General features: G+C 52.8%; 1 protein-coding gene across 5 annotated transcripts in view; it reads left to right on the top strand.

The window, feature by feature from the left end:
* Positions 1 to 26370, top strand: part of NRG2 (neuregulin 2) — a 179244-nt gene that overhangs the window by 139454 nt on the left and 13420 nt on the right. For 2 of the 5 annotated variants that reach the window (XM_041765180.1, XM_041765179.1), the window contains exons 2-5: positions 2625 to 2796; positions 8120 to 8238; positions 17507 to 17627; positions 24040 to 24098. In XM_041765180.1, coding sequence (XP_041621114.1) covers positions 2625 to 2796; positions 8120 to 8238; positions 17507 to 17627; positions 24040 to 24098 — 471 coding nt within the window. Of the gene's footprint in view, positions 1 to 2624; positions 2797 to 8119; positions 8239 to 17506; positions 17628 to 23610; positions 23688 to 24039; positions 24099 to 26370 lie in introns of all 5 variants that reach the window. The other 3 variants (XM_041765177.1, XM_041765178.1, XM_041765181.1) reach the window with 2 other exon arrangements.

Raw genomic sequence — 26370 nt, 5'->3', positions numbered from 1 at the left:
GGTTTTGAATCTAGGCAGTCTGAGTCAAGAGCCGCACTGCCTGTCCAGCAATACATGCTAGATGTGTGCGAAGGATGAACACTGTGTGCCCTAGCTGGGCACACTGAATATATGTACTGGATGAAGCTGGGCCTGTTTGTAATGAGGTGGCAGTGGGGAGAAAACATGCTGAATACTCCAGGAGAGGAACTGGTTACATCAATTACGGCACACCAATAAAGGAATATTATGCAACCATGAAAATGTTTAAAAATATGTGTGTGAATACAAGAGTTTTTTGTCTAGGCATAAAATGTCTCTGAAATGATATAAAAGCAACTGATAAAATTGATTGCCTTCTACAAAGGCAACTGTGTGACTGTGGTCAGAAGTTAGAGGGAGACTTGTGTTGTTGTTGTTTTTTTTAAGATTTTATTTATTTATGAGAGACAGAGAAAGAGAGGCAGGCAGAGACACAGGCAGAGGGAGAAGCAGGCTCCATGCAGGGAGCCCGACGTGGGACTCTATCCCGGGTCTCCAGGATCACAGCCTGGCTGAAGGCGGCACTAAACCGCTGAGCCACCCCGGCTGCCCAGAGACTTGTGTTTTTAAGTCAGAAAGCCTTTTACACTTCTTGGATTTTGAATTATGTTACTGATGCTGATCCTATTTATTTACAATGCACGTGTATGGGTGTGTATCTTACTTCTGGGTAAAATTGAGTATTTTTGTTTTCTTTTATACACATCTGTATTTTTTAATTTTCTAGAATGAACAAAGCATTTCATAAGCACTGTCATTTTTGAGTCTATGTAATATCATTTTTGAAGCTTCAGGAGCTCTTTCTCTTTCTGCTCTCTCCCCCCAGGCACCTTCTCCCATCTAACTGCCTGCTTCTAAGCAGCCATGCAGGCGTAGTTTCTGTGAGGGAACCCTGGCGATAGCCAGGCCCTCTTGGCTGCCTTCCTCCAGAGTCAGCCGAGACGGGACCGTTCATTCCCGAGACAATTCCCTGGCCCTAACAGACCCTCCCTTCTGCTGATGGAAGAATTTCAGTTATTTTCTCCATTCCCCCAAAAGAGACACAGGCTGTAAAAGCAGACACCAGCCTGCTACAGGCCCATTGTGTTGCAAACACAAATACCTGTGCTTCGGATCTGCTCTGTAGCTGCCTGGCTGCCTGGCTATGTGACCTTGGTCAAGTTTCTTAACCTCTCTGAGTCTCATCTTCCCCATCTATGTCGGCAATGACACTTGCCTCACAGAGCTCAGGGAGCAAACGAGAGCATGCATGAAAGAATTGTGTAACCTATAAAGGGCTGCCCAGTGGAAATTATTACATACCCCAGCAGGAAACATGGGCTTGCCCTTACCTTCCTGAGAACAGAGTACTTTTTCCTTTTTTTTTTTTGGTTGTCAAGGGGAGGGCAGCAAAGAAATGAAGCATGGGAGACCTGGGCATGTGGAAATAGAATTCTGTGTAAGAAAAATAGGAGAAGGGCCACCTGGGTGGCTCAATGGTTGAGTGTCTGCCTTTGGCTCAGGTCATGATCCCAGGGTCCTGGGATCGAGTTCCACATCAGGCTCCCCTCAAGAGCCTGCTTCTCCCTCTGCATGTCTCTGCCTCTCTCTCTGTGTGTGTCTTTCATGAACAAATAAATAAAAATCTTAAAAAAAAAAAAAAGAGAAGAGAGAGGAGAAGAGAAGAAGAAAGAGAGAAGAGAAGAGAAGAGAAGAGAAGAGAAGAGAAGAGAAGAGAAGAGAAGAGAAGAGAAGAGAAGAGGAGAGAAGAGAAAAGAAAAGAGAAAGAAGAGAAGAAAAGAAAAATGGGAGAAGCTGCTGAGCCTAGCATTTGCCTGCAGCCCTAGTGGGGCCTGTGTCCCCCAGTATAGCCCCAGGCCTTGTCCTCCAGATGGCTGCTCCACCTGACCCATTCACATCAGCCTACCTCTCCAGACCATGTGATTCTCCTAAGCCACAATGCTGACTCTGCCTGGCTCACCTCCCTTCCTGCCACTCCTAGGGTCTTAGCATCCCTTAGCTCTTGACTAAGTTAGCTCTTCCCCCAATCTGGATTGAGGTCCTTCCTCTGGTTTCAGCACCTCCAAGCCTCCAGGGGCCATGCTGTGATGCTAATGCCAGGTTACGGCCCTTCTGCCAGACCGACCTCCCTAAGGGCAGGAGCTGTGTCTGTCATCTTGGTCCTCCTGTGTCCTCTGGGCCCAGCCTAGGCCTGGGCATCTGGGACAGGAGTTAGATCATGAGCATCTGAGTCAAGGGGACCTGGGTTTGAATTCCCAGTTCACCTGGAGAAAGTGACTTCTGCACTCTTAGCCTCAGTTTTCCCCATCTGTAAGGGGGTTTCATCATTGCAGTGAACTCATGGGTTTCTTTTCCTAAGCTAATGTATCGAAAGCCCCAAGTATCATTGCAAGTGTGAAGGAAGCTTCATAGGTAGTAGCTACATTGACACCACCGCGGACCCTCTGTGAACAGTAATTGAACTGAACTGAGAAATGACACCAGGAGGGGAGGCTCCTCAGGCCACCCTTCCACCTCCTGAAGACAGTGGCCTTCCTTCTGCTGCTCGTGCTTGGCACTGCACCCCTGCCACTGTGCTCACCTCCCTGCCTTGTACCCCACAGCCACCCGGCCCAAGCTGAAGAAGATGAAGAGCCAGACCGGACAGGTGGGTGAGAAGCAGTCACTGAAGTGCGAGGCAGCAGCGGGCAATCCTCAGCCCTCCTACCGCTGGTTCAAGGATGGCAAGGAGCTCAACCGCAGCCGGGACATCCGCATCAAGTATGGCAACGGCAGGTAAGATGCTCCCCTCCCTCTCTCACCCCTCCCTCTGTCCACCAGGCTGCCCTCACCCTTCCTGAAAAGGGGGACCAACTTCAGTCCTCCCTCCTGGCCCTGCCCCATTTCTCCTTGCGGTTCCAGGCCCCTCTGGCTTTGGTGGTCCGGTGTCTTGCTGACTGTGAATGTTTAATGAAGATCTTTGAAGGCAATTGGATTATCAAACTCAGCTTTACCTATGCAAGTCCCCTCTTGTCCCTAAAACTTCCCAAAGGATCTGCCCCAGTGTCTGAAAGCCCCCCATTTGGCAACCTTTGGTGAAAGACAGACTCCAGGATGCATCTGGGCAGCCCTGAGTGATGACTTCCACCTCCCTCTCTCTCCACCACCAACTCTCTCCCATCACTTCCCTTCTCAAAGCTTTCCCTCCACCCCTGTGCCTGTCGCTCTTTCAGCTGCTGCCTGTCCCGCTTCTACCCTGCACCATCATCCAGGGCCAGTCCCATGTCCACTGACTCCACCCTGTCATCTTCCATGCCTCTCTGCCCTGCTGGAATCTGCCTTCTAAATACACTCCCATGCTACCTATGGCTGTGGCTCTTGAGAGCCCTGGTGACCTCAGAGCTTCCCAGCCCCATGCCTCCAGGCCTCACTGCAGCCACTGGCATGGGTGCCACTGGCTCTGTGGCCCCTGCGGCCCCCCTCCTGGTCCTCCTGTCCCTCTGACCACTCTCTCTCAGTCACCATCAGTACTGGAACTCTCCAGTCTTGGGGGCTCCCCTCCTCTCCTCTCCACTTGTAGGTAATTTTACCCTTTCCTAGCTGATAACCTTGTCTCCAGTTTCATGACATTTTGTTTGTACCTGAGTTCCAGACCCATGCTGCTGGCTGAATATGGGATCCCACCCCTGGGATACCTACAGACGGTTCTAATCCTGTATGGCCCAAGTCTAGTGTCTCCCCCTCATCCCCTCTGGCCCTGCTGCACCCTTCTGTGCTCCCCTCTCAGCTGTGGCAGAACCAGACCTCCTGCTGCATGACACCTGCTCCCATGCCATCCCTGCCCACAGGAAACACTGCTCTCTGCCCTGTGTGTTCTTATCTGCTCTCCTGCCTCCAGCTTCTTTCCCTCCCCTGGGCATCCCCACTTTTCCTGGGCCACAGACCCCTTTGTGAGTTCATCTCTGTATCTAACATGTACATATCGAATATCAATGGTGTGCCAGGCACTCTGCCAGAGGCTGGACGTACACCAGAAACTGAACCAGACATGGTCCCTCCCATCCTTCATAGAGCTTCCAGTCTAGCTTCCAGTACAGACTGTGGTAAAGGCCTTCACCTTTTTCTTCCAAAAAAATGTGCCTTATCCACCCAGTTTTGCTTACAGTTCTAGAGATCCACTGATCCCTGTGACCCTAGCAGGGGATGATCTTTCTAACAAGGACACATATCTGATCAGTCACTCACTTACTTGACAGATTTTTTTTTTTTAGATTTTATTTGTTTATTCCTGAGAGACACAGAGAGAGAGAGGCCGAGATAGGCCGAGGGAGAAGCAGGCTCCCTATGGGGAGTCCGATGTGGGACTTGATCCCAGGACCCCGGGATCACAACCTGAGGCAGATGCTCAACTGCTGAGCCACCCAGGTGCACCTTACTTGACACATTTTGAGCTACAGCCCAGGCCTCAGGCCCTTCCACCGCCCCTCTTCATCACTGCCATGCTGTTCCCCAATACTGCACCACTCCTCATCCCTGTCTTTTCCTTTCCTGATCCCAGACTTGGGCCCAAGCTGTTCCCTGCGCTGGCAGCTCCCCCTTCCCCAACCTTGTCCCTGGCAAAGTTCTCCAGGCTCAGATTAAATGTCCTATCCTCTGGGACACCTTCCTGAACCCTCCAGGCAGCTCTTCTGGTCCCCTCAGGGGGTCTTAGACATGATTTCATTGCACCTCGGGGTGTTGTCTCTCTCTCTAATATGAGAGAGCTTTAGAGGTTAGATGCCGCCTGCATACGCCCTTCTGCCCTATATGGCCTGGCACAGATCTGCCTTCAGTGTTGAATTAATGAGAATCTTGCAGGACGAGTACTCTTCTTCTGGGTACAAGGTGACATTAGGACTGGACAGGACACCCTTTGGGTTGACCTAGACTTTAAGCAAGTTACCATCCTGGTCATCCTGACATGTGGGTTTTCCAGTCCAGAAACAGGGCCAGGGCAAGTCTTTCTGTTCTGGGTATTGGGGACCCCTAGGAGCCTGAAGTGTGACCTGGCCCTCTTCCTGTCAGGGCCCTGTCCCATTTGCTGCACTCCTGAAACTTCCTCAATCCACCAGTCTGCCCCTGGGCTCCCAGCAGGAGTTGATGGGGTGGAATGAGCTCTGATAGAGAACTTATAATTTCCCTGCTGTGGCAAAGAGGGCTACCACCTGCACATGCGCACACACTTCCCCTGCATGGGGGCCAGGGACTTAAGCAGGCGTCTTCTCTCTGGCAGAATCTTCTCTTTCATTCTGCCCACACTGCAGCTTGCCCTTTGGTGATCCTAGCCCTCCACTGGCCAGGCCACCCTCCTTCCTGAAATGGCTCTTGGCCTGCAGAGGCCCTCTCCCCAGCTTGTACTGTCTCTGAGGCTGCCACATTGAGGTGTCTCACCCAGGCCTTCCTGTGCCAAAAGAAAACCAGCCCCCCAAGCCCTGAGCACAGGGCCCTCCCCTGCAGAACCACATGTTCCCTTATGTATGAGGGCAAGCTGGAACAGGCCCCTCAGGCAGGCAGCATGAGGTAGGCACTGAGGAAACTGTGTGGACGGGTGGAGGATACAGCCGCCCAGATCCCGTCCCTGCCAGCACAAAACTGGCTAAGAGAGGGGGGAGGGGCGTGCATTGCAGGGGCAGGCCCAGATCAGTGTGGCACACAGGCATCGGGCCTACCAGGAAGGTGGGACCGGGTCCTGCCTGAATCCTCAGGGTCTCTGTCTGGAGCTAGGAGTGACGAGAGAATGCAGTGGCTCCTGCTCCTTCAGGGCTGAGGGACCCATAGAGCCCCTACCCTGCAGCTCTGACCTCAGGACCTTGTGTGCAAGTCTGGGGTCCCCTTCCTGGAACTGGCCAGATCATCACACAGCTGAGAAACTAAGGTGCCCCTTGCCATTTCCTCAGAGGAAAGGGCCTCTCCTCGAGCCCTGGACCAACTTTCCACAGATCTCACCTGCCTCATGTGGAAAGGCCTTCCTGCCATTTCCAGTCTTTGTCCCCCCAGATATCTGTGAGCCTTACTCCACCTTCCCTGCTACACAGGATGTGGTATAAGGGGGGCTCCTTTGAATCCAGCTGTGGGTGACAGGGAGGTTCTAGCTCTGTGCCCCCTATAGCTTGACCCTGCGACCCTCAGGTAGTTTCCTGCTCTGTTCCTCTAGTGTCAGGGAGTTGCTTGTGGCCCAGAAGTGAGAGAAGCCTGGTCCTGGGGCAGTTGGGCTTTGTGGCATCTAATTAGGCTGGAGCCAGGAAGGAGATGCTATTTTAGCCAGAGGGGCCTCCAGGGCTCTGTTTAATGAAGAGAACAAACTTGAATTGACAGAAGAGGATTGTAGGCAGACACCAAGCCAAGGAGACAGACTGGCTTGAGCTGGAAAGGGTTGGAGGGATAGGGTCACGGAGGAAGGGGGAGAGCCAGGGTGGGGGGTGCGAGGCAGACAGCTGTCGCCTAAACATCAGCAAGGACATCACCACAGCAACAAAGCCTATTGACAAGACAACGTCATGGATCCTTATTTAAAGGATCTTGGAGTGAGGAGGTTTGGGAAGAGGCCCTCCAGAGGCAGCGGTGAGCCTAGGACACAGGCTCCCAAAGCACAGCCCCAGGGTGATGGGGGTCAGTTTGCTGGCTCCCCTGCCCCTCCCGTGGCCCAGTGTCACCTCCCCATCCTTTCTCCAAGAGCGTCGTGGCTCTAATGTTCATCCCAGGGCTCAGGGCAGTGGTAGCTGTATTACCCCAGCTCCCATTCCACCACCCCTCCAACACACTACACATATTCTGGGAATCTGGCATTTTAATTTGGGACTAAAAAGTGGAGGAGGTTACATCATGTAAAGAAATTTTTATGCTACTTCTTGTTTCTCCCTGCGGGCCAGGCTGGGGTACTAGGCTTTATCCAGAGCTCAGATGGGCCCCTGAAGAGCACTGCGGCCCAGGGAGGGACAGGAGGTATGTACAGACCCTGCAGAGTCCAGGCACCCTGGGGCAGGTGCAGAGAAACCCTGAGAAAGAAGGGGAGCTTTGGCAGGGTCTTCAGAAAGAAGAGGGGAACCAGAGCCTAGTACCCTGGAGTCACACACAGCACAACCCCTACTGCCCAGCCTGGCCCCACAACTTTCAGCATGCAGGGACTGGCTACAAAGTCCTTTGCAGAGGGGGCTAGCCTCCCAGCCTCTGGCTCTAGGAAATAGTCCATGAGCCACTGAGGGGCCCGTGTCCTCACCAACTCCAGCTCCTCGTCCATCTCTGCTATTGCCTTGCCAGGTCCCTTTGGACAAATCCAGAGGCTCCTCTAGGGTTCAGTTTTCCCATCTGGACTGCCTGTCTACCTCCAGGTTAGCCATGAGGGTCAAGTCAGGCCCTGAGGATCAGGATCTGTTTGTTCCCTTGAGGTATCCAAGCTCCTACCACAAAGAAGAAGGCACTCAGTAACATTAATTACATGGATGGATGGATGGATGGATGGATGGATGGATGGACGGATGGATGGATGAAACTAAAGCCCCTAGGAGAAGCCACAGAGTAACCTAATGGCAGGGCCAGGGTGAAGGCCAGGGAAGCCACTGGGAGGCTGGGACTGGGAGGCTGGGCACCCTTGCCATGAGAGCCTTTTAACCTGAGGCCTGCAGGTACCTGGGAGCAGGCCTTCTGTATCTAGAGCAGCAGGCAACCACTTCTAGGGGCAGGCAGAGGTAACTGGTGAGGCAGTGGCTGCCCTGTTTTGAAGAGTGGCGGGGGGGAGCCTGAAAAGAGAGAGGTAGCCATCTGACTTCCTTAGGAGACTCCACTTTCCTCCTCCAGAAAAAGGCTACAGAGAACGTGCAGCCCTAGAGAAGTAGACATGAGGACACAGAGATTTAGAGACCTGTGTACAGCCACTGGCTCTACCCTGTGTTGCCCCCCGGGTCTCCCTGCATCTCGGGGGACTCAGCATTGTACCCGGCATGTAATGGACTTCTCATCCACCCTGCACAGCCACTGTGGCTCTGTGGGGAGAAATGACGCGCAGTGACCACTGGGGAGCCACAGCTAGCCTGGGCCTTGGCTCACATCTCTCCCCTCTTATCACCCTCCCCCCCCCAACCAGAAAGAACTCTCGACTCCAGTTCAACAAGGTGAAGGTGGAGGATGCTGGGGAGTATGTCTGTGAGGCCGAGAACATCCTGGGGAAGGACACGGTCCGGGGCCGGCTCCACGTCAACAGCGGTAGGTGGTCCCCCAACAAAGGGAGGGGTCCTACAGGGGTCTGAGGGGCAGGCCAGTCACACCCTCAGCCCTCAGGAGGCCCACACATGATCCATCTTGCACTTGACTCCCCTCCCTCCTGCTGCTGCCATATCAAGCCCCAAGATCTGAGCCGATTCAGAGAAATGCAGTCAAAGCATAAATGTTTAGCTTTGTTATCTGGGCCTGGAAGAGCCGCCAGCTCTCATTTTAAATATCCTGAAAACTAAATATTTTGAAATCAAGAGGTGGGGGTGGGGGAAGGATATTTTTAGAAGGCAATTATGGGAGGCTGGGCTGCCAAGAGTGGGGCGTCAGGGAGAGGCAGGCCCCGGGCGTGTGGGAGCTGACTGCCTGTTGCTCTGCTGGGTACCTGGGTGCAGGCAGCCATCTCCCCAGGGCCACAGCCAGGGGGCTTGTGTGTTGGCCCCTATGGGCAGCCTCTTTCCAGGGATGGCAGACCCTCCTCCCACAGGTGGGCCTCTCCCTTAAAAACAGGCAGGGTCAAAACCCCACAGCACCCTCAGCTTCCCGCCTGCACCATGGCAGCTCTAGTGGCAGCTTGCAGGCAGCCTGGCTTCCCCTCACTGGGAAGTGGCCAGAGCTGCCTGTCTGTAGGCCGCATGCCTCCACTGGAGCCCAGGGACTCCAAATCCCACACGTGGCTTTCCTCCCCCCAACACCCACACTCTGAGCATTCCTTTGGCTACCTGGTTATTTGGGTTCCTTTCCAGTCCTGCCCCTGTAGGTCTAATATCTGCCTCTGCCTGCCTGTACTTTAACCAGGCAGCCCTCCAGTACTCCCTGAATCCAGCATTATCTATGGAGAATGTGGAACGTTCCCTGCCCCAGGACCTTCAGAGAAAAACCTGGCACATACCCTGTCTGTCCTATATTGTGAGCCCCTGCCCCCCATTTTCCCAGCCCCTCAGGCTCCTTGTTTCCCTTACCACTGTATCTTAAAGGCCCAAGTCTCCAAGTCTTGGTCTGTCTCCTTTCTGGATCTTTCTCACGTCTGTACCTCCCACTCCAACCCTACCTCCGAGGCAACCCAGCCCAGGTTTCATCTCTATTCACCTAAACCAGAGCAACAGCCTCTAAAGATGCTTTCATCTTGTCTTGCCCCCACCTCGTGGTGCCACAGAACCAGGACTTTTTCCCACAGCCCAGCTCACACCAACCTGGCCCGAACCATCTTTCCAGCCCTCACTGTGTCAGTCCCTTACGGTCCATTCTTAGCCTTCCCCTCCTGCCCTCTCTCCCAGGCTACCATCCTCCCTGACCCCACCATCACACCACAGTGTCATTCCCAGCTCACGCCCTGCTCCCAGGCCACTTCTTGGCCAACTGTGGTCTTGTGTACTTCCTGAATCCTATTAGATCATTTTTCAAATCTCATACTGCTGCCAAACTTTCTATGCAAGCGTGACATCTGCAGTGGAATTGAGAGCCAGGAGTGGGGGAGCAGGGATGGTACCTTCTCCCCCAGAAGTGACAGGAAGAGCTACTGCTTCCTGAGAGCATGCAGGTGCCACATTCCTTACTATCTCTTGAGCCCTGACAAACCCGCGGTGTAGCTCATAAGTTAATGAGACAAGCTCAAAGAGGCTAAATATTCTGCCACAAGTCTAACTGATGGTTAATGAGAGAGCTTGTGACATGACAATAGTTAGCAGACACAGACTGGGAGCTCCGTGGGACTATGTCTTGCCAATTGCCACTCTAGCCCCCAGACTTTGCACAGTGCCTGGCTCTTAGTAGGCACCTGGTAAATAATATAGAAAAGGACTTATAACCTGCTCCAAGGCCTTTCCTGATTCCCACATTGCCCCAGTGGAGGTACCCGGGCCCCCTGCTCTTCCCAACCTGTCCCAAGCCCAGGAAAACGGACCATGCTAAGTGTCCAGCACCTGTTACCTCCAGCCAGTGCGTGCAAACATCTTTTTTTGGGAAGATATTTATAGATCCACTTCAGACTTGATGTTTCTTGTTTTATTATTTGACATTTAAAAGCGGGGTGCCCAGCTGGCCATCAGGAGAGCACATAATTCTTGTTCTTGGGGTCCTGAGTTTGTTGGGTGGAGAGATCACTTAATTTTTTAAAAAGTAACTGACAAGAACACAGCTTAAAACTATCTTAAGAAACTTATTCATTGGTTTATAAAACTGAAAAATCCAGAGGTAGAACCGACCCCAGACCTAACAGAATCCAGAGTAGGGTTCAGGATGTCCTCTCCCACTGTGCGTCGTCTTCATTCTCTCCTACAATAGAATGGGCTTCTCCCAGGTTTGGAGACTAGAGAGGAAAGAAGAGGCCACGGCCTCAGACATCTCCAGGTTTACATCATCCCAGCCTCCCAGCTGGAGGAAAAAGAGAGAGCTTTTTCTCTGTGTCACTCACATGACTCCAGCGATGGATGCTAATTGATCTTGCTTCTTAGTTCATGTGCCCCGGGTGGCCCCTTCGCCATACTCAGGGGATACGGTGGCATCCTTGCCAGGCTGGTGCATGTGCAGAGGGCGTTCTGAGAGGCAGGGTCATGGGGTGATGGCCCTGCCACAACTACACATGGGGCGCCTTCGTAGAGGGATGCTATGAGCAGAATACAAGGAAGGGGCTGCCATGCAGAACACCATAGTAGCAGCCTCTGTCCTGTGCTGGGCGTGGGCTCTGAAGCTGGAGACCCTTCAGAGGAGCTGCAGCCCTGTGCCACACCTGAGCTGCCATCAGCCCTCAGCAGCGCATGCTCTGGTCAGTTAGGGAACCGGGCAGTGGAGGTTTAGGCTGGGTTCCGGGGGCTTCCCGAGGGGCTCCTTGCCTCCCCAGCCTGAGAGCAGCAGGGCAGAGCTGCAGAGAGTCCAGAGCTTCAGTCTCTTCCAAGCTCTGTCATCCTGGGAGAGTTACCCCACCTTGCTTGTCTTCCATTTCCCCATCTGAGGCTGAGCCCAGATATCTCTAGACTCTTCCCCTGCAAAATTCTAGGTTTCTGAGTTGAGGCAGAAATCCTGTACACGTAGCCCCCACAACACACATATACATCATCTGTTGCCCAGGTCAGTGCACGGCCGTCCTTACCCTTGACATGGGGCAGTAAACAGAGCCACTGCAGGGGATCAGGAGGCCACTATGGGGAGACATTTCCACAGGCAGAGATGCCCAGGCTCCTTGTTTACCCATGGAACCCAGGAGACCTGCAGCAACCACACCCTGGGGAGGAGGTGGAGGGTGGGTAGCGGGCAGCTATGCCTGCCCCCTATGACTCATCCTGAGGTGGGTTGGCTTGGCCCGCCCAGGCCCCAGGGAAGCCAAGGCTACAGTGGTGGGGTGGCCAGAAGAGAGCATGGGAGGGCTCAAGGAGCAGTGGCTGCCCATGAGGCATCGCTGTGACTCTTGACTGCCTACCTTGGCTCTGTTCCCTCAGAGCTTGAAGCTCCTTCCCCAAATCAGAGCAGACCCTTCTTGCAGTCAGTCTCTGATAGCTCACAAGAGACTGCCTCCCTGGTTACCTGGGAGGAGGAGAAGTCAGCAAGAAGTTTGTGGTGCTTTTAATAAAACAATCAGCTTGGTCCAACCCACCTCTGAGTTAGAGAACCCAGCTGCCTCATCCCCAGCTGAAAGAGATCTTGGGAATGTCCCAAGGAGGCTGTACCAGTCCCAGGATATCAAGCTGGGCCTAGCTTTACCCCAGAGGGGAGGCAAATTTGACCTGGAGTATCACAGGACCATGGACACCCTGGGCCTCTCCCTCACCTGGGGGCTTAGAAAGGCTAGCTGTTTAATCACACACACACACACACACACACACACACACACACACCTGCTTTCTTGCTCACATGTTCAGCAAGACCCTCTTCTGAGCTCTGGAGAGTCATAGTCTTGGCTCCCAGCAAAGTCCCTCAAAGTTCCTGGCAGGAAGCCAAAACCCAAACTCAAAGCATCTGCCTATTCTAACATATGAAAGAGGATAGATAGGCAACTTTACCCACAGGAAACAGGGCGTACTGGACAGGTGGGAGGGAGCCTTGATGAAGAAAGATTATTTGATCTGGGCCTTGAAAGAGAAGTGGAGGTTTCTCCATTGGTGATGGAGAAGAGCAATTACAGTGGCCAGCAACAGGGAGAGCATATTGCCCATGAGCTCCCCTCCTGGCCCTTCCCTCTTCAAAGCCTCAAAAAGCTCACTCCCACCAAGACACTACTGGCTGATAGAGCCCTCCTGGGCTTACTCTTCTAGGCATTTTTTATTTTAATTCTAATATAATGAACGTGCAGTATTGTATCAGTTTCAGGTGTACAATACAGTGATTCAACAATTCTTTACTTTACCTTGTGCCCACCTCAAATGTACTTCTCATCCTCATCACCTATTTCACCCATCCCTCCACCCACATCCCCCCTGGTCACCCTCAGTTTGTTTGCTATAGTTAAGAGTCTGGTTTGTCTCTTTTTTCTTTGTTCTGTTGTTCTGTTTCTTAAGCCCCACATATGAGTGAAATCATGGCATTTGTCTTTCTCTAACCAATTTCACTTAGCATTGTACTTCTAGACCCATCTAAGTTGCAAATGACAAGATTTCATTCCTTTTTATGCCTGAATAATATTCCATTATATATCACATTTTCTTTATCTGTCCATCTATGGATGGACACTTGGGTTTCTTCCAGATCTTGGCTATTATAAATGCTGGAATAAACATAGGGGTGCACATATCTTTTTGAATTAGTGTTTTCATGTTCTTTAGGTAAATACCTCATAGTGGAATCACTGGATCATATGGTGATTCTAGTTTTAATATTTTCACACTATTTAACACAGCAGCTGCATCAATTTACATTCCCACCAACAGTGCATGAGGGTTCCTTTTTTTCTTCAACCTTGCCAACACATGTTGTTCCTTATGTTTTTGATTTTAGTCATTCTCCCAGGCATTTAAAAAAATTTTTTTTAGATTTTATTTATTTGACAGAAAGAGTGAGAGCAGGGGAAGAAGGAGAAGTAGGCTCTTTGCTGAGCAGGGAGCCCGATGTGGGGCTCAATCCCAGGATCCTGGGATCATGACCTCAGCCAAAGGCAGACAACTAAATAACTGAGACATCCAGGCACCCCCAGACACTTTTTTAAAATCAGATTTTTAAGATACAATTTATAGACCATAACATTCACCCTTTTTAAATTCAGTGGTTTTTAGAATATTCACAAGGTTAAACAGCCATCACCATTAATTCCAAAACATTTTCATCACCTCAAAACAAACCCTATGCCGATTAGCATTCACTCCCTATTCCCCCATTCCCCTCCTGCTGACCACAAATCTCTTTTCTGCTTCTACAGATTTACCTAATCTGGACATTTCATATAAATGGCCATATATTGTAGGACTCTGGTTTCTTGCACTTACCATAATGTTTTTGAGGTTCATCCATATTGTAAAATATGTTAGTACTTCTTTTCATGGCTGCATGATATTCCATTATATGGCTATACCGCATTTTGTTTATCACATTCAGTATTTTGGGTTGTTGGGTCATCCAAGATGTTTCCCCATTTGGTCTTTCATAAATAATGCTGCTATAATATTCATTAGCAAGTTTTTGTGTGCACATAGTTCTCTTGGGTATATACCTAACAGTGGAATTGCCTGGCCGTATGGTAACTCTGTATTTAATTTTTCAAGTGTTTCAAAGTGGCTGTACCATTTTACACTCCCCCCAGCAGGGTACGGGGATTTCAAATTCTCCACGTCTTCACTACCACTTGATAATCATCCATCTTCATGAATATAGCCATCTGAGGGGGTGTGAAGTGGTATCTCACTGTGGTTTTCATTTGCCTTTCCCCAGTGACCTTCCAGAAAGATTTGCATTTAATAGGAGACAATGCTTTAGTCTATGGAAAAGTTCTCATGATAAGGCCAAGTTGACCAGACCAGCTCCTGGGATGGTAGTAAGAAGGTACCTTACTCCGAAGAATCAGATGTTCACTTGCTCATTACAAATATTTGTATTTGTATTGTATTTGTATACAAATACTTGTTAGGCACCTGTTACATGTAACACACTACTCTAAACATTGGCGTTCATTGGTGAATAAGACAGACATGGACTCTGCCCAGATGAAGCTTACATTCTGGTGGAGGAGCTTGTCATTTAGTTAGGTTAGAATAAGTACTATAAGTATGAGTGAATGCAGCTAAGAGAAGAAGTAAGGGAGGAGCCTGAGCAGCCTCTCTGGGACACCATTATTTTGAAAATCCTGGACAGGAAGACACCTGGCTTATTAGAGGAACTGGACTAAGCTAGTATAGTCTGAAGATACTTCAAGAGAAGGACAGGACATTAAATGTGAAAGGTGGGATACCCAGATTAGACCTGGGGAGGAGTTGGGGGACTTTATTCTGTGGGTAAATGGAAGCCACCGGAGGGTTTTGAAAATAGAAGGGATAGATCGCTTTTACATGTTTTAAAGACCACTTTGACAGCAGTAAAGCAAAAAGGTGAGAGAGGAAGGCAAGAGTGAGGGCAGAAAGACCAGTGATGAGGCTGTTGTGGCCATCCAAGAAAGAGACCATGGAGACCTGGGCTGGGAAGTGGTAGGGACACATGGACGGAGCCTTGTGAGCAGGTAGAAAGGTAGATGGATGGATGGATGGATGGATGGATGGATGGAGAAAACAACAGAGGAGAATAAATTAAAGGTGCCCTCCACGTCTTTGGTTTGTGCTGCTCAGTCACTGTGATGAGTAAGCCTGGGGAAGCAAGTGGCCTGGCACATGATCAGGAGCCCCGCATGATTTGGGGAGACCAGGGGCCATCCCAGTGGGGGTGTCAAGGGAGCAGCCAGAGTCTCCAACTTGGAGTCTTTATGTCACCTTCACTTCCCCAAACACAAGAGAATACAGTGAAAAAATATAGATTTGCTAACAAGGAAGTGTAGAAGTGCTGCCTTGGGAGTCCACGTGTGCTGGAACAGCGTGAACTTCCATCTTCAGTGTGGAAGTCTCATTGGCGTGGGCCTTCACCACCAGCAGGGCTGGGCTCCAGTGACTTGGGAAGGCCCTGCTATAACAGGGGGTGGCCTCAAGGTACTTCTTTCTGAGCTGGGAAGACCTGTGGTCATTTCCTCTGACCCGTCTGTCACTGGCTCCCCCACCGTCCACACTTTTTGCCTTTCTGGGCCTGGGGCCCAGTCCTCATGATGACACGGCTCTGAAAGCAGAGGCTGTGCATCCCAGCCGAGGCCCCATCTTCTTCCAAGAGTCGTCCTCTGCCTCCTAAGGCCTCCATGAGCATAAATATGCATGTGGACAGGCCCACGTATTATAGCCACAGCCCCCGCCACCATCGTCACTACTGTCCCCTGCCCACTTGACATAGCAGCGGGCAGTCTGCCCCCTACAACCACAGAGGTCATCAGCTGGGCTCAGCTGGGCTGAGACTTCTCTGCCTCAGTCAGTGCCTATGAGAGGACCAAGCCTATGGTCCACATCACATTTTGCACCCGTCCATTTATGTCAGGCCTTGGTGCTGACACGTTCTTCCTCCATGAGGGCCTAGCTGGCTGGTGAGAATGCTCAACCAGGCATCAGGAGTCCCAGGGGCTTGTTACAACACACCCTGTGACTCTGGCAGGCATTCCCTCTGGTCTTTTCCTTCACTCCTCCTCAGCAGTGTAACACAGGGCAGGGCAACCTCTGGTGTCCTCTTGAGCAAAGGATTTCACAACTCATAGACAAGGTCACCTCAGCTGTTTCTCTTTCCTGTCCCATTTCTGGTTCTCGGGGTCTTCTTGACCCAGAGCGGGCAGAGACCAGCAGAGGCCTCCTGTCCCAGCTGAGTGTGGGTTGCGCGTTGAGTGGAGACGTCCTCGGGGATGGGGCTTGGGGGTGCCAGAGTGGAGGGAAAGTGGGAGCGGGTCCTGCCCACCAGGTTTTATCAGCGAGTTCTTCAGACATATACAGAGTGACGCTGTGTATACACTCCCAGCCCCGCGCTCCATCTGTCTCCCACATGTCTAAACACTGAGGGCGCCAAGTGCCTGCCCCCCTCCGCCTCTCAATCCCATCCCCACAGGGGGCCGGTAGGGACTCTGTACCCCCTGAAGAGATGGGAGCAACCGAGGAAGGGTGGCTCACCTCGGGCAGGAGGCCACTGCCGGGTGGAAGCGGGAGATCCTCTGAGCCTCTGAGGGTCGAAGTGCTACCCAGCCTGAATACGCTGCCTCGGGAATTAGCTCACAGATGAAAACCAATACTGGGGCCCAGACTTTTTACTTGCTTTCTGGATGCCATCCCCTGAACTTGTGTGCAGGGGGTACAGAACTTGTGTTATTTTCATTCATCGAATGAATCTGATCCATTGGATGTGCAATCCAGGTCAGCAGCCTTAAAGCCCCAGCTCACTCTTACCCGGTGTCCACGTCCCAGCCACCCTGCAGGCCTCTTCCAAGCCCACCTCCTCTCCAGCAACCTGACCTCCTGGATTTATCGCCAGGGCTGTCGAGGCCTCGAGGCTCCCTTCAGATGCAGCAGCTGACTATGTGGGGGAGGATGGGGCTGCCTGATGAGGGCAGAGACAAAGAAAACTCTGGGTGCTCACAGAGAGGGGCAGAGTGGCCTTTGTAGCAGTCCCGAGAGGCTGGTCCCCTCTGGGACAAAGGAGGAAGACATGAAAGCCAAGATTCTCTCCCCCCTCCCCTGTCCACCCCCACCCCCACCCCGTCTCTCTCTATCTTAGAGAATGAGTATCCAGAAGGTGGCATTCCCCTCAAAGCCCAGCTCGCTTCCAGCTACCTCCTGGACTACCTCAAGATCCCAAGCAGTGTAGAGGTCTCCTCCCTGCACCCCTGTGACTTTGTTCCCCACGGAAGACATGAGGTCTCATCCACCTATGGTGAAGCCCCTAGAAAGGCAAGCCAGACGTGGGCTCTTACCTGTTAGAAGAAGGACTTTTCTGCTAGGTCCTCATCCCCTCCCAAATAAAGAAAATCTTCCTATCCTTTAGAGGTGGGAAGACATTGGCCCAGAGTACAGGCGCCAAGTGTTGCTGGGCAAACAGTCCGAACTCCTGGTGGCCTCCTCTCTGCCTTGCTGGTGACTGGTAGGAACCACCAGACCTTCCTTCTCCAGCTACTCCTGCAGTTCCTGATCTTCCAGCTTTGAGAGGGGCCATGAAGCACCGTGTGAAAGAGGTGGTTCCTGGGGCCCAGAGGTGGTCTCAGTGTGTCACTGGCACGTGTCTCTCATACCTCCAGTGAGTACCACTCTGTCATCCTGGTCGGGGCACGCCCGAAAGTGCAACGAGACAGCCAAGTCCTATTGTGTCAACGGAGGTGTCTGCTACTACATTGAGGGCATCAACCAGCTCTCCTGCAAGTAAGTGACCAGTGCGGGCGGCTCTGGGGGCAAGAGTAGCGTGAGGCTGGGCAGGAGCAGAGGGCTCTAGGAAAAGCGGGCTTCCAGCCATGGACAGGGGGTCCCCAAGGGGTTTAGACAGGGAGGTTTGCCCCTCTCCCTAGCTCTTTCCGGGAATATAGGGAGATGTAAACTCTTAAGTGCTCGGGCTTCTGCAGTGCCAGTTTCTCAGGCCCCAACCCACTCCATCTCCAAGTGTCCACCCTTTCACCAACAACTTTTAGGGAGATGGGGATTCCAATCTATGCCCTAGGTACTGGGCTCTCTCTCTCTCTCTCTCTCTCTCCCCTCTCTCCCTCCCTCTCGCTGTCTCCCCCGCCCCTGTCTCCCCCCTCCCTTCTCTTTCTCCCCCAGTCTCTCAGCAACTCTCCAAACTGTTCTGACAAACATTTCCCAGGGTGTGTCTCTCCCAGCAGTGAGGAGCTTGGCAGGGTCAGGCAAAGCACAATGCCCAGAGCCTCAGTTGTGGAGGGTCTGCTCTAATAGCCTTGAGGGGAGACAAGGACCATCCAGTGCTCGCCTCAAGACCTGGCTGCTTTCCTTGCCTGGTGTCCAGATATGCCCTGGGTGCTGCTTATTCTGCTTCAGACCCCAGCCCCTCTCTATGGGGAGAAAGGACACCACTCTGGTGTGGCCTAAAATGGAGGAGGTCAGGATTGAGGAGAAGCTTGAGTTGGGGCTTCTCTTCCTCTAGCCAGGCAAGGCTACTCAGCAGGATCTCCATCCTCCTCCCCTTAGCAAACAGGGCAGGTGGGAGCACAGTAATCCAGGAGGGCTTGTTCAGGTCCAGCTCGGTCCTAGTCAAGCAACTGGGCCCCTGAGGGAGTCTCTGGTGGCTGAATACGGAGCCAAAGGGAGAGCTCAGTGAGGGCAGCACAGGTTCTGGCCAGATCCTGAGGAGGGGCGGAGGCACTAGTTAACAACTTTGGGTTTTCAAAGCACCCCAAGCCTAGGGCCCAGGCAAGGTGCCAGAGTTGCCCCATTCACGAGGCATCTGGGCAAAGGCCACCAGAGTGTTGGTGGAAATTCAGAGAGGGGGGCATTTGCTCTCCCCACAGACAACGTCAGATTCAGCACTTCTCAGCTCTCCTGCCTCTGGGCTCCAGCTCCAGAGCTGCATCTCCCCATTGCCGAGGGCCTTAGCCTGAGTTCCCTCCACCTCACAGGGTGATAATGAGAGGCCGAGCCTTTTCCACATTCCCCTCAGTGTTAGGCTAGACGGTCCAGACAGCCAGGCAGATGGGTGCCTCTTGCCCCAGCTGGCCTCCTCTGCTGGCTTCTCCCAGCCCCACCCTTCACCTGCTGCCATCCCTCGGCTGGCCTCCCCCATCCGGAATTGCAGGGGACTGTCCCAGCAGCAACAGCAGACCCCTCAGGGAAGTTCTCAGCCTGGACTCAGCAGCTCCTCATCCTTCCCCTTCTTCTGCCTCTCAGAGGGCTGCCACATTCATGCAACAGACCCCAGGGAACATTCTAGCCAGGAAAATGCTCTGAGCCCTCTGCAATAGATCTATAGAAACTCACAAGGGTTCTGGTGGACCTCACAGACTTCACCCAGCCCTGTAGGCCCCTCTTTTACCCCTCAACACACACATACACACACACACACACACACACACACACACACAGACACCAGGCCTCTTCTTTTCCTTAGCCCCCCTGGACCCCAGAACTTTGAAAGAATCCAGCAGCCTCAAGTGAGATCAGCCCTGGCTCCAGGCAGGAGAGGTTTCAGCCACACAGGATGGGTGCCGGGGCCAAGGAAGGCCACGGGGGCCCAGGGCTCAGTGCGAGTGTACAGTGTGGAGTGAGATGCGATGATCTAGGTGGGTTTGCACAGAGTCCTGCCAGCCAGGCCATAGGAGCCTCTAAGTCACACCCAGCTAAATCTGAGATTCTCTCAGAGAGCAGGAGCCTAAATCACTGTGAAGATGGGGTCCTGTGGGCAACTGGGGTTCACCGCTTACAACGCGAAGTTAGTACCCAAAATCACTACCTCCCCATTTCAACCTGCCCTAGGTCAGCCCCAGCCAGGGCTCCTGGAACCAACTTTCCGGACTCCCTGAGCCCCCAGGGGAGAGGGGCGTCCCTGGTGAGGATCACTCTCAGGAGGGCAGGTCCTCAGAGCTGTGCTGGAGAAGGACAGGGGGGAGGGGGGCAGGGTGGAACCCAGAGGCCATTCTGGGGGCGGGGGAACGGGGAGGGAGAGGGGGGGCAGGCTTCTTGGGATTCCTGATGACACCTGAATGGAATAAAAAGGAAAGAATCTAGGCAATGGAACTCACGTCTTACCATTTGTGCTGTTTGTTTACTTTTTATTTTGATTTTTTTGCATTTCCGCTTAGCTTGGATAATGAAACTAGACTGGTCAGTTTCATTCCAGTTTCTATAAAAATCAGTTTTCCTTCCTGGTTTTCTGACACTTGTTGTTGTGTATTGGTTCAGAGCCCTGCAGGGAGTGTTGGAAAGCAGGCACACTCCGTCCCCTCCTGTTTTTCTGGAATTCAGAGCCAAAATAAACAGTGTCACAGATACTGGATTTTGTTTTTAGAAAACTTAGGAGGATTTGAAAATGGGGGTCCAAATCAAGGTGACTGTCTCCTGTCTGGGCCAGACAGAGGCCTCTGCACGTCTTGCTGCTTTCTCCTCTTCTCTCCATGTTTTTGTAGAGCACGGTTGGTGCGTGACTCTTGGGGACTGGTTCAGGGGATGATGACAGAACAAGACTCTCTTTCCAGCCCTGTGCACATACCAGCGGCATGCCTCCTTCTCCCATCAAGCTCATCCCCCGCCCCTCCTGCCCCCCACCCCCTCCCCATGTTCAGATGGTTCTCCCATCCCATACCCATCTGCCTGCTCATCCTCTCCACATCTCCACCCCACTCTTCATGAGGCCAGAGACCCTTCACCCCCTCCAGTGCCCGGGGCACACCCTCATCCTTCATCCTCCCCCTCCCCCGGGTGAGGGCAGCACACATGGCATTATCCCCAGGCTACCAAAAGGAGAAACTGAGGCCCGGGAGGTGGGTTAGAAATGGGGAGGCAGAGTCCAAACCTCTCTGTCACCCCAGGTACAGCCCATGGGCTCTCCTCTCTGCCCATCTCACCTCTGCTCTTCTCCAGCCCTGGGCACAGACCCTCCCATAGTCAGAGCTGATGACTTGGGGGAGGGCTGAGAAAGCTACGACCTGCCGCTCCTTCTAATTTGTCCCCTGTGCCCCTGAAACTCACAGGGCCCATCCTGTTTTAGTGGGAACCTACCCACTACCAGGCAGCTCCCGACATGGGGTCAGAACCCCCTCATTGTTGGTAGGTTTATTTAGCCCGTGCCCTGTTACTTGGTCCTGAGTGCAGGGTAGCAAGGCTCTAGGCCCAGCCTCAGAATCTTCCCCAGGGAAGCCCCGGGCTCCTGGACATGGCCCATTCTCAATAAGTAGGGGTAAGGAGGGTCCAGGAGCCTGCTAGAAAGATCTGGTACCCAAAGAACAGTATACAGTGTCAGTCCCCAAACTCCTGCGCTGTGCCCTTCCCCCAGCCTTTCCTTTTGTTCAGCCAGCAGGGAACACACTTTCCCAGGGCAGGAAGATCAAGACCATATTTCTCAACTCCAGGGGGCACACTCATGTCATAGACTGAGCACCCAGAGCTGTACAACTCAGTAGCCATGAAAGATAGAATATAGTCGGTTTAGTCCAGGCTGGTGCAGGATCAGAGATGCAGGGATACACTTACTTATCGGTGTCCAAGAGCCATAGGACAGCTTCCCTGACTGTCAGCAGTGGGAATAAATTTCCGCTTTGGCCCCCTCCTGTCCCTGCACTACCCCATTCTCTCTCTGAAACACACACACACACACACACACACACACACACACACACGAGCCAGGCTAATCTCAGACATTGGACACAGTCAAACCTATCTCTTTCTTATTCCTTTGCGGATTCCAAGAGTCATTTTGGCAACTTCCTGAGTCTTTATCCTCCTCTCCAAAGGTGCTGCTGCTTTAAAACTCACTTCTCCTCTCCAGCCCCCATCCCAAGTGGACATCAGTCTCTGAGAGCTGAGGAAGGAGAGCTGAGCCTGCCTGGAGCTTTTTGGGAAGCCTTAGCAAATACCTTCATTTTCCTGGGATGGGATGCTTAGATCAGAGAAGGATGCATTGACAGGATGGTAGCCTCCTCCTCCTCCTCCGAGCCACCCTGTTCAACAGGACGAGTGTGCATCAAGTTCCATTGTAAACTCCCCCACTCCTGCCACATTCTCCAGACACACTTCCCAGCCCTCCACCACTGCCCACTGGCCAGGCGGGCCTCCACAGACACTGCCACCACTGCAAGGACTAGCCTCCTGCCTCCCCAGAGGGAAATGCCATCAAGGCCCAGAGAAGTTCCAGCTGTCTGCCCACCAACCATTCCCAGTCCCCCAGGCTAGATGGGGGCAACGGGATTTCTGTGAGTGTCCATCACAGCCAACGGCAGCCGTCCCCTATAAGCTCAAGGGGTTGCTGATGGTTGATATCCACGAGAATGCTAAGAGGTAGAGTACACTCACCTCTTGAGGAAGTTTACTGATTCATGTTGAGCAATGACCTATTCTTGAAGGAATACCGGTGATAGGGTTACCTCATTTCCTAAAGAAGAAGAGACAGAGGCAGCCCAAACCCATCTCTGAGTAGGGGCTGGGGGTGGGATGGTCAGTCTGGCCCTGTCTCTAAGCTTCCCTTAGGGTATCTGGCCTTGCTGGGGTTTGGAAGATAGTACAGGGCTGGGCATGTATCTCGGAAATCTGCAAGACAGGGACCCCCTTGAGAGGAGAGTGGCGGCCAGAGAACAGAAGAAAATGGATCTTGAGGGTAGAGACATGGCCAGGGAGAGTGGGTGGTGCTCTGCAGCTACAGAGGACCCAACACGCGAGAACGCACTCCCAGAGCCAGGCACTGATGGAGTAGCAGGTCGTGGGGGAAAGGACAGGCACCCCAGGCAGCCAGGAGACCCCTGACTGGAAGAGGTTTCAGGGTCCTCAGGGAGCCTGCTTCAGCCCTCCCCTCCACCCTGTGACTGTGGTTCTTGCACCCCTACACCTGGCCTGGGCAGGCCAGCTTTGAGCTGCTGGTAATTCCAGCTCCTCTTCAGCCTCACCTGTTCACCACTAAGCCTCTTACCCCATGTATTGCTCCAGGGCAGCCTTCCCCAAACCATGTTCACAAGGGTTCCTCAGGAAACATCTTCCATGGTCAAATAAATTTGGGACACACTGGAATATTTGGCTCTTTCCTCCTACAAAACTTCTCCTAGCCTTTCATATGCCAGCGTGTGCTGTAGCTCTACAAAGAAGCCTGGGAATGGATTTCCTAGATTTATTTGGCCACAGAACCCTCTTTGAGAGAACAGATGAAACATCTCCAAGGTCACTTTTGTCATGGGCACACAGTCTGGGAACAACATTCCCGAAGTTCTCCTTTGAGCTTTCTGGGGGCTGTTTCATGGATGAGAAAACCTGCCCAGGGCCCTCGAGAGAAGCCGTTGGTAGGGCCTGGAAGGAGTGGCTTTGCAGAATTTGTTTTCTGGAAGGCTCCCAGCACCCTGCCTGACTGCCTGGCACCAAGGGGCTACCGTTCTTTTTGGGGTCCCAAGCAGGTCAGAAGGAAAGTCTCAATGGACCACAGGACAGTTAGGGATGAGGTTCCCAATTTCCCCACCCACTTCCCTAAATCATCCTCCTCTCTGCCCCACCCCTGCCCCCCACCACCCACGGAGCAACATCAATTAGAGAGATTTGGAAGATTGAGCCCTTCCCCCAGCCCCGACTCCAGCCCCTGCAGTGACGAGTGTGCCCCAGTGCCCAACTTGGTTTTCTCATTCATCACTGTGCACTTTGATTTCTAACCTGAGCCTCGTGGATGATGCCAGTTTGTTCTGTGATTTTTCCCCTTTTCCTTCTCCAGATGTCCAAACGGATTCTTCGGACAGAGATGTTTGGAGAAACTGCCTTTGCGATTGTACATGCCAGATCCTAAGCAAAGTATGTTTGAAGATACAAACACAAGTCCCTGCTCCTTAGAAAGCTTCCGGGTGCAGTCCCTTCCAATTAGGGCATAGGGCCAGGGGTGTTGGTTGTTTTGATCTTTGGCTGTTTTGTTTTGGTTTGGTTTTTCTGTTTTGTTTTGTTTTGTTTTGCTTTGTTTTTCATTTTTGGCCTAATCCTTGGGTTTAAAGTTCAGGGCTGCAGGTAAGGGGCAGAGTGGCCAGGCCAGTACAAGCGGTAACGGTGGCAAGGAACCCAGCTGGCATCGGCAGGAGCCCGTGCCGGGGTGTTGTGATGCCTGTGTCTTGCTATCCTGGCTCTCTCTTTCTGGTTTTCTTTCTTTTGGTAGGTGTCCTGTGGGATACACCGGGGACAGGTGTCAGCAGTTCGCAATGGTCAACTTCTCCAGTATGTCTCTTTCTTCTATTTCTTTCCTTCCCTGGTGACTGGCAATCTCCCCGTGCGGGAGGGCTGGGGCCTTGCTTAGCGAGACTGGGTGGGGGGGGCATGGGGGAGGAGGTATGGGGGGAGTGGTGGTGTCCCGGGCTCCTCTTAGTCTTCAGGGCTCACTAAAAGCCTATTCCGAGGAGACGGATGTGCCCCCTGCCACCCCCACCCCACCCCCCCTCTCTTTGCTGCATCCTCTCTACAGGCGACTGGAGCCACACTCAGGTCTCGGCAGCACCTCCCAGGTCAGGCAGCCTGACCAGCAGTGGGAGAGACAGCAGAGCCCTCGCCTGCCTTATAAGGCCTGTTTAAGGAGGTCACATACTGGTGGGGCCAGGCTGTGAATGTGCGCACATTTGTGTGTGCCAGTATGTTTGAGAGAAATGGGCTCTCTGAAAGAGCCTATCTTCGGGTCTGGCCAGAGTTTGTTTGGTTTTGATTTGGGGTGATGGGGGAGAGTGGGGAACTGGGAATTGAGGAAGAACAAGCCCCAAGGCAGTGGTTCCCATGGAAGCCAGAGAGACGGGAGACATCTCCTGGGCTCCAGGACAGGGTGGTGTGGGGGTTTGCACTCTGCTGAAAGAGAGAGGGCATGAGGATTCAAGGGATAATTGGTGATTCTCTCCAGGTCCTCTCTGGTCTGAGTCCCCATCCAGGACTTCATTCCTTTCTTTTCTTCTACTTGAGGTTGAACCTTCTGGTTTGCATAGTTAGCTGGGAAAAAAATATGAGCACCGCAGCAGAAAGATGAGGCCATAACTGTGGAGCGTTTTGAGGCCGGGAGCAATTTCTTCAAGTGCCACCAGGTGGAGGTGGAGCAGAGCAAAAAGCCCCAGGCCAGACTCTGGACCTCCAGACTCTGTTTGGGGGCCCAGCAGTCAGCTAGCCTGCAAGCCAGGATGAGGTCAGCCATCCTCCAGAGCAGTCTAAGCCCCAGCTCGGCCCACCCCCACATCCCCCTCTCCAAGGAGGACAGCTGGGTCCCATGAAGAATTAGAAGCTAAAGAGATGGTGCCTGGGCAGAGAGAGGTGGAGCTCCAGAAGAGGCCCAGAGAGCACAATGGGGGTTGGGGGGACGGCCAGGAAGCATTTAGGTGGCCCTTTGGAGTAAAAGGGTTTGTGGGTTTGGGACTCAGGGCAGAGTAATGAGTCTTCCCAATCCTCCTTAGGCCACATCACAAAAGCCTAGAAATCATTGCCTCCTTCTCCCTGCTAGAGCCTGGAAGCCAAGACTTAAAGAGAAAAGTAGAGGCCCCCAGGGAGGTGGGGGCTGGGCAGCCAGGATGGTCAGCTGTCTTCACAGAGTGTGGGAGGCAGCACTCGGCCCCTCGGGTTGGAGGCCAGGAAGGAAAGCTGTGGGGATAAGAGCAGAGCTGTGGACAGGGCATGTGGTCCAATAGAATGTTGCAGAGCCCAGGTTCCCGGAAGAATTGCTAAGTCAGATCCAGCCCCACTGCAGGACCATAGATCAGGAGGGGCCTCAGCAGGAAACAGAGCGGCGCTGAGGCTAAGGAGCAGGGGAGAGAGGCGGTGGAGGGCCTGTTCCTTTCCCCTCTCAGTCCCAGAGCCTCCCTGGCTTATGGGACTGTTCTGGAAAGGGAGTCCCATACCATCATGAATCAAAGGAGCAGAGCCTCCAGAATTCGGCCATTGGCCAAGCTTCTCTGCCAGCTGGGCTGCTTCAGCTTTCAGCTCAGAGCTGCTTAGAGGGTCAGCAGGACCTTGGCCGGGGCGGGGGGGTGGGCGGGGGTAAAGAAAAAGCCTAGAAATGCTGCCACAGGCCTTTCCGCCTAGTGTTATCAGGATCATGGCTGTTACCTTTTCATGGAGGATTTATGTTCTTCACATACTCTGCCCAGAGCACTTTGTATACTGTTCTATCATATACTTGAAAAGGTAGTTAAAAAAAATGCAAGCTGAAGTGTTCATTCAGGCTTTGGATTCACACAGATCTGAATAAAGATGCCAGCTGCTGAGCTCACTAGTTTTGGGGCCTCATGGAACCTCTCTGAGTTTGTTTTCTCACCTGCAAAATGGGGATAGTAACGTTTACACCTGGAGGGGTGCCAGTGAGGACGAAGTGCAGTGATACGTAAGGAGGCCTTATCAAGAGCCTGCTGCTGTAGTTGGAGGGCAGCTTAGCACCTCTCCCAGCTACTGCTGGTGTGGGGCAGGGGGCAGAAGGACCAGCTCTAGTGTCCTGGAGGCTGGCTCCCAGCAAGTCCTGAGCCAA

This window comes from Vulpes lagopus, chromosome 8 (assembly GCF_018345385.1).
Source record: "Vulpes lagopus strain Blue_001 chromosome 8, ASM1834538v1, whole genome shotgun sequence".
In the NCBI taxonomy this organism is placed as follows: domain Eukaryota; kingdom Metazoa; phylum Chordata; class Mammalia; order Carnivora; family Canidae; genus Vulpes; species Vulpes lagopus.
The sequence above is the reverse complement of the archived record's forward strand: the minus strand, read 5'-3'. Positions and strand labels throughout refer to the sequence as shown.